Below are 8961 nucleotides of genomic sequence, written 5' to 3'. Positions count from 1 at the left end.
AGACACAATTCATATATTACACTTAAAACATACATAAGCAAAGTTGAACTAAATAATCCAAAACATGTTTGGTTATATATACCAGTATATAGGATCTGGCACGAGTTGTCATATCATACCATATTTTATTAAACTCGTCCAGGAAATTCGTAAGTAAACTCGCCAAAGGTTCGCTTACTAACAAAATTCATGAACTCGTATAATAAAGTATGGTATGATATGACAACGAGTGTCAGACCTTTTTTATCACATGCTTTTAAATGAGAAAATTGAATAAATATTTACGCAAACATAATGATAAATCCCGAATGTTGTTTACATTTCGTGACGTCATTTGACGTTGCAACGTCATTTCAGCAAAATAACAAAATGCGATTGGTCAATAAACGAAAACTAAGCCAATGAAAACGCTTAAAAATGTTGTTTGACACATGTTTAATATAAAAAATATGTAATGTTTGTATTACATGGGAAACAGGGTATAGCATGTGATAAAAATAAATATAAACACAAACATATTAAAGACATTCAATATATGACCATGAATACATTTTAAAACAACAAGACAATCATCGATTTGAAGCTAATGTCACTTATGACTTGAATTCGTTGCCTTCTATTGAAACACTGAAAGCGTTATACACAATGTTCTTTTGTAAAAACATTGGTTATATTGTGCTTACATTGATTATGAAAAGTTACAGTCATCTAAGAATCATAATGGATACAACTGACTGAATCTGGTCTTATTCGAAAAATGATAATCATTCAAAGCCCTGCTGGGGGGTCCAGGTTCGCCCCCGTAAGCTCCACGATTTGAGTGATTTTGAAGGCTTTGGCAACCACTTCTCGACCATGTCACGCCTTAAATACTTTCATCAAAGTACCTTCTTATAATGCCAAAAAAGTGAAAAGTTTATCGTTAAGGGGGTTCAGGGGGGGGGGGGGGGGGCGAAGCTTCATGATTATAATGATTTTGAAGGCTTTGACAACCACTTCACGAGCATGTCACGCCTTATATACTTTCATCAAAGTACCTTCTTATAATGCCAAAAAGTGCATAGTGTATAGTTCCCCCCCCCCCGGAAGCTCCACGATTTTAGTGATTTTGAAGGCTTTGACAAGTTTAAATTGGTGATTTAGATCTAGTTAAGTTATTTTCTGATGATATTGTATTATTGACTACTAACCCAGTTAGCCTTCACAACTCGCGTAACGATATATACATTTACTCTTCTAAATGGGGTCTTACATTATCTGTAAATAAAACGAATATATATTTGAAAAACTAAAAAGCAGTTGCAACTATTCATGGTCAATAAATAACTAGTACATTGAAATTGTTTTGTGTATCTGTGTACACAACTCTGTTACACTGGTAATATGTCTACTACTGTACAAATATTACATGAATAAGCACGTACAGCATTTCATCACCTTATATCTATTTCGGCCGTGTCAAAGTAGATATCAAAACCAAACTAGCTGTTTTTGACTCATTAATAATACCAATCATCATATATGGTTAAGATGTTTTGGGCTTTTATGACAATTCTGATATTAAAATATTACATTAGACATTTTGCAAACATATTATTTGTGAACAACAATCTACTTCTAACCATGCTGTACTTAGTGAATTGAGTAGATTCGCTTTACCCGTTTTATGCAAACTTAGAGCATTGCGTTTCTTTGGATGAAAATTATAAATAACCTAACAAGTATTTATAAAATATACCACTTTAGCCATTCTCTGACGTTTGATGTGCGGCGGGTATTCCTTGTCCGTGTAGCGTTACAAAGTAAAGTACTAACAAAAAGAATTATTCAATTTAATATTATATTAAATATTAGTATACTAAATATTATACGCATTGGAAAATTCTTAACAACAGAAATGTAATGTTATTAGCGGGAGACGAAATTGACAAATTCCTACTACATGTTGTATAATATATATGATAATATAATATATTTATATATATATATTGTTCAAACAGTGTAAACAATAAGTATTTTATACCCTAGTGATTTCGACTATACTTTTTCTTCAGGGGTGTATGAAGATATCAGCGTGGTTAATATATAAAAAAATCTGGCATAAGTTGTCATATCATACCATATTTTATTTAAAGAATTTCATCGACGAGTTTAATAAAATATGGTATGATATGACGAGTGTCAGATCTTTTTTTATCACATGCTTTTAAATGAGCAAATTTAAGAAATATTTACGCAAACATAATGATTAATCCCGAATGTTGTTAACATTTTGTGACGTCATTTGACGTTGCAACGTCATTTCAGCAAAATAACAAAATGCGATTGAACGAAAACTAAGATGATGAAAACGCTTAAAAAGTATATTACACATGTGTAATATAAAAATATATGTAATGGTTATATTACATGGGAAACAAGGTATGGCTGGTGATACATTGTATCACAAAATATCAACTGCTTCTCATATATATAAATAAACTCCTTGATGTATGTATGATTTTAGGACAGGGTAACTTTAAGGAGACACAGTTTTGTTTTGTTTATTTATTAGCTAGACTATGTAATATAATGATGCTTGCGATATAGATTTGTACAGGTAAAACATCATCGTTTTAACAGCGGAGTGGCGTACACTCCATTTTCGAGTTTCTACAGTGGCATCTCTCGCAGCGCACGCGGCTGGGCATCTGCTCCCCTGTAATGTACATTTGGGAAAAATACTTTCATTTTGATAATAGATAATGTAGATATCCTGCATTTTTTTTAAATTTCGTGCTTGACTTGTTAAATCGTTCATTTCACCGTTGTAATGTCCTTCCTTATAGTGAGCAATTAAATGGTAATTAGATTCACTACATTTTATTCTCTATTATTTCTATTAAATTTGAGTTACAATTCCTATGAAGTTAATATTTATTTAAAATAAAGTGTTTACGAATACTGATGGGCCAAGTGTGAGGTTGAGCGATCAAACACTGGTTTAACCCATAATGCTAAGCATTGACCGTTCCAAGACGGTGACCCCAGCTTTATTCGATAATGTTGTATGTGTCGTACGGTACTTGTTAGACATTGGTTCCTTGCCAAAAATAAAGCATCACATGCGTGTTTATAATGAGAGAGTAGAACTGCTGGGCCAACTGGAGTTTTACTTCTTTATATTTTTATCAGATTCTATGAATCCTATTTTTAAGTATTACTTATTTTTTTTTAAAGTTTTTAATGGTCAACGCACAGTATAATTGTTCAAAGTAAGTGTTTACATATTGCATTTGAATTTCTCATGTCACAAAACATTTTTATTATTATCAACACGATGTTAATAAAGGTTCCCTTGTTATTATTGATTTCTCTTTCACTAAGCGGAAGTTTCATCTATGTTTACTTAAGAAATAAGTATTTTTCTATCATGGTCTTTTGTCAAATAACCCACATTAAGGAGTATAGATGCGTAGGAATTATATCACGAGTGCTATAAATGATTTCTCAAATAAAGTTGTCTAACAAATAACATTCTATGTAGGTGTGCTTATGCCACTTATCACCAAATATACAATTTTAAGTTTCATTACATTTATGTACATGCCACATTTATTACATTTCTTTCAGAGCGGGTTGTAACACGTGCATTGAAATGCTCGGAACTATTTTCGAAACATTAAGCTCCTTACATAATTGTTGTAGAATAACCCACACTTAATATCTTTCTTTGTCTGTAGAAAACAAGTCGCGTGTCATGTCAGAATTTAATATATAATTGAAGTGATATTTGGTTAAGCTTAGTTAAATTGTTGTTCACTCTTTCCAAAATGTTTTAAGGGGCTTTAGAAGTTACGATCCCGAAGGAAGAAACTGTATAAAAAAGAATAATACTCATAATAACTTGTTTATATTTTAATGTTTGGCCTATTCAATTATATTTATGTTTACATTTTAAGTTATAAATATTTTTGCGACATGTGTCAGAAAACGTCAAGTACAAATACATCGACCAATAAATTAAAAAACAAACAAACACAAAAACAACACTTGTACTTTAAATAACCGTTAATTTAAAAATGACTTTAAAGTGACATCACTTTATCTTGATCAACGGAATGTTTTGAAAACGAAATTAGGCTTTAAACTTCCCGTTTCGTGCAACATATTAACATTTTGAACGACGATATTCTACAGATATTTGTACATACCCTCTTGGTACTCGACTCCATTATATAGACAAAAGGGCCGTACTCCTGGAAAACGAAACAAAGAAGTTCTGTTTACTATATTGGCATAGACGGCATTTAAACACATTACAGAAAAGAAAATGCGCTTCATTATAACAATTAGTATTGCCAATCTATTATAAACAATAATCCCTTTATACTCATGTTTGTTAGGACGAAAAGTATTCTTTACATTTAATTCACAGATTCTACTATTAACTTCTTCACAAGTAATAGCAGAACAACAACTGAACATAAAAACTCATTTATGTGCGTATATATCATATATTGTAGCAAAATAGTTTACCCAAAGGTTTCATGCAGAACTTGCACCGATATCGCGAAGAACAACACTTTTCAATTCCAGGACAGTCTCCTTCGCGTGAGCATATTCTGTCATGGCAGTGATCCTCAGACTGGGCCCATTTCGGTGGACAGAATCCAGGTTTTTCTAAAAAATGATATGATACACATTTTCGGTGTAAAGAACTTGTTTCCACTTACATCGCCAAAAAATTAGGGAAGGTCGGTCGCCGTAAATTTCCTCTAAAAAGGTAAATTCTATGACAAAAAGTCTTCCAAACGTCTATGCAACATCATTTCTATGTAATTCTAAGATGACACGAGTATAATTTAATAACATTGTTCAGTTTAACGAATTGTATCAAAAAACAGAATATTTTTCGCTGTAAAATTGACTTCAATTGGCAAACAAAATTAGGGTGGGCACACAATTTAGGGTCGGTCGGGTTAATGGAAACATACAACTTGTGTTCTTGGCCTTATGCGGTAAACTGGTCTTTAGTTTGTTTTTGAATGCAACGTAATTTTGGCCCCAGAATTTAATTTGCAGGCGACCATTCATTGCATAACAATGGGTTTTCTGTAATTTAATGAATCATTTTTTTTGCAGTGTGCCGTAACACTTCAATTTGGCTTACATTATATACATATTATGTTTTTCAATAAAAGTGTTCTCTATCAACATTTTATTGAACTTGACTTCTGTACTTGTTACCCGACGGGTACTGAATATATACCAAGCGTTAACGAGTATTCGTGATGAAGAAAAGTTTCGACGTTTTGTCCCGGTTATATAAACAAACAAAAGGCATTGTCAATTTTGAACTTTATGTATTACAAAAAGTACGTATTTTGTTGATCTCTTTAACATAAAGTATCAACAAAACGGTCCCAGTAGCATTCGAATTAATGCCTGCACATTCTGCATGCTTCAACGCTTATTTGCATACTTAATAACATTAAAATTTCATAATATACAGCGCTTCCGCGTAGCATCTTTTATGTTGTGCATTCTTTAATGTACATTTCATTTATACAGAATTCTTATACAATAATTTTCCAGCGCCCTGCTCAAAGTTTCAGTTAGACAACGTTTCGCTGTTTTCAAATGCACTGTTATCAGTTTATATATATATATATATATATATATATATATATATATGTATATATATGTATATATATATAGATATATATATATATATATATATATATATATATATATATATATATATATATATATATATATATATATATATATATATATATATATATATATATATATATATATATAACCATTGCTATGTTTGAATACGTCTTAAGCAATAATTGTATTTAACAAAAATAATTCCGTAAAAGCCAACAAAATGCATTTTTAAATATTTTTTGTCGTCGTAGCTAGATGTGCTGGGAAAACGATGCGATATGCGATAACATAACATCATGTAAACGAAATCAGACCAGGGGGGGGGGGGCGTTTCATAAACGATCGTACTACAATTTTAACTACGAGAATATTTTGTATTCTTAATAAGTAGACGAACTAGCTCGCCATGCTCGTCGAATATATACACCGCTAGAGATGCCAATGTAATTAATTAAGTACTGAAAAATGGACTTTAGCAATTATGCATCTTCGAAAAATGTATCTTAGCGTAAATGTGAACTACGATGTTTATTGAAACGGTCCCCAGGGGTCGTCTCCACAACGCTCTACATTAGTTTTTTAATATCTATTCCTTAAGTCTATATCTGGTGAATTTGATGTCTTTTTTGTTTTCAATGCTATCATTCTGGTAAAGAATCAAAGTACCCATCTGCATTTACCAGATTGGAGGATAGGGGCCCAGGGGGCCGATTCATAAACGATCGTACGACAATTTTATCTTACGAGATAATTTTGTAATCTAAAAAAGCAGGCGTATTTGCTCGCCATGCCCAGCAAATATATACGTCGCAAGAGATGCTAATGAAATAAATTAAGAACTAAACATTCATAATCATATGATATGGAATTTAGAAATTATGCATTTTTGAAAAATGTATCTTATCGTAAAAGTGTACTACGATGTTAATTGAAACGATCCCCATGTCATCCAAAGGCTTGTTACACACCAAACGGACATATCGGACAGCACACTCCAGGGGGCGTGTAGTAGCCAAGACATCTGGGTATCGGACAGGCAGCTGGGTCACATGGCGCAGTGGTAGCAGGTGCTACTGCCTGTATCCTTGGTGCATGGACAATATATACAGCCACCAAAAGAGGAACAAACATTTCTTCCTAAAATAAAAATAGCAAGTATTTGAAGTAGTTGTCCTGATTGTTTCTGACATTATGATTCTGTGAGAGCGTATGCTATTGCATATAATTGTAACACGACACGTGCCATTTTTCATATATACAAAGAAGAAATTCGAATCGTCCATGGGTTATTCTGCAATAATTATGGGCGGAGATTATACACTGAAAACACGCGCTATCACTGACCAAAACATGCCGATACATTTTCCGACAGCGTAATAATTCGGTATTTTATAAAGGAAGTCACGTGACAAAAAACTACGGTATGGAAATAAATGGGTAAAATTAACTCATGGTGTTCGTCTGCAGCTTCTTTTCTAAATGACTGAAGTTCGAATCGGGGCAGTGTGCTCTTATCACGGACCATATAATAACTCGAGAGTTATCGATACAAGACATGATATACTTGTTAAAAAGTTCTTGATTCGGTCCGTGACAAGGGAAATAAAATATGTTTCCAATTTTAAAATCTTTGAAAAGTACACACGTACATACAAGAAACTTTTTTCTTCCATCCAGTTTGGCTGTTATTGAGCAGGGACGTATACGTCCCTGTATTGAGGGAGGAAATCTGATCGACAGAACAGCCGATAGAATTTTAATGGGCGGAACTTCACATAAAATAGTTCGAAAGAAAAATAAAATACATTGTATAAATCTTTAGTAAAAACCGTTTTAGAATCGAAATAATTCTTGAACGTTATAGTTTGTTGTCGAATAACCCACGTCCGGAAGTTTAGATGCGTGGTTTCAAATCACTCGTGCTTCGCACTCGTGATTTAATACCTGCGCATCTAAACTTCAGCACGAGTGATTTGAAACCACGCATCTAAACTTCCGGCCGTGGGTTATTCGACAACAAACTATAACATAAAAGAATTATTTCTTAAATAAACCACACAATCACTTTAACATGTAAGCAAATTGTAATGCATTTCAACTATCCAAATATGTATGTGCAAAAAATCAATTTTCAATTAAGAATTTTTCTGTCATTCCAGGCACACGAGGGAAAACGGAATTTCTGCAACATGAACACACACAGTGCCAATCAGTGAGTGACCTTGTAAAACTACGGACATTAAGGTCTTAAAAAGTTTTCAACACATTTTAGAAATTTCAATGCGAGGTTTGCTGCCTGCAACCTATCAAAAGTCACGCGAGTTCCCTGAATTGAAATTTGGATATTACATGGACTACCCTTATCGATCTTATATCCACGGGATAAGAAAAGCATGAAATATAAGTGTTCACAATTATCAAGCGTAATTTTAATGGTTATCAATGATTGATATTAACTATGTATATTCCTTCGTCTTACCAACCTCCGCGCAGGTATTTTACTGGTTCCTAGCATATCTCAGTCTGAAATCCCGGCCGTTTTAATTCACCACAATCAAAATTAAATGTTGTTTATTTAAAAAAATCTTATAATAATAATAATTATAATAATAATAATAATAATAATAATAATAATAATAATAATAATAATAATAATAATAATAAAATGATAATTATTAAATAATAATAATAATAATAATACAACGTATTCACTCAAATGTCTTAAAAATATTAATATTTCAAAATGCTCACCTTCGTCTTTCCAATCACAATATAAATACTGTTTATACAGATAGATGTCACAAAACGAGTCTCGGATTTATATAGATTAAAGTTAACATAGAGGTGTAGTCAGTACGCATGCGTTTGTTTATTTCAGGCATCAATCTGTTGTTTACGTGATATTCATGTCGGTATTAGACGGTATTACATTCGTAAACAGGATGTACATGAATAGGCAATGGAGCATACGTGCAGTTGTGCACATCCGGACGCATACTGTAATATCGAGCTCGCTACAGAAACACTCGTTCATAATAGTCTAATATAAAAACTTCTATCTAGTAAGAGGTCTTAAATTAAACATAACTTTCTTAGAAGGGGCTACAAATGCGTGAAAATACGTATCAAGGTGGGAAAGGGTTAAACAAAGACTGTATTAAGATACAGCTTAAGGTCATTGTTAACCTTACATTACTGACATAATTATGATGTAGTGATTTGTGATGATTACTAGAAAGACCCTTTTAGTTTCTGATAGTGATCTTGTAGTATGGTGAGTAAAGTCAAGTAATGAGGCTCAGT

The 8961-nt window shown here is 32.6% G+C and overlaps 1 protein-coding gene across 1 annotated transcript; it reads right to left on the bottom strand.

The window, feature by feature from the left end:
• Positions 1 to 2530: 2530 nt before the first annotated feature.
• Positions 2531 to 8545, bottom strand: LOC127881697 (kielin/chordin-like protein). Its single transcript, XM_052429803.1, has 5 exons — positions 8410 to 8545; positions 6627 to 6795; positions 4519 to 4662; positions 4194 to 4238; positions 2531 to 2698 (listed from the first exon to the last, which is right to left on the bottom strand). Exons 2-5 carry the CDS (start codon positions 6787 to 6789, stop codon positions 2616 to 2618), a joined length of 435 nt encoding a protein of 144 aa, XP_052285763.1. The 5' UTR covers positions 6790 to 6795; positions 8410 to 8545; the 3' UTR covers positions 2531 to 2615.
• Positions 8546 to 8961: the final 416 nt, after the last annotated feature.

This window comes from Dreissena polymorpha, chromosome 5 (genome assembly GCF_020536995.1).
Source record: "Dreissena polymorpha isolate Duluth1 chromosome 5, UMN_Dpol_1.0, whole genome shotgun sequence".
Taxonomy (NCBI): domain Eukaryota; kingdom Metazoa; phylum Mollusca; class Bivalvia; order Myida; family Dreissenidae; genus Dreissena; species Dreissena polymorpha.
The sequence above is the reverse complement of the archived record's forward strand: the minus strand, read 5'-3'. Positions and strand labels throughout refer to the sequence as shown.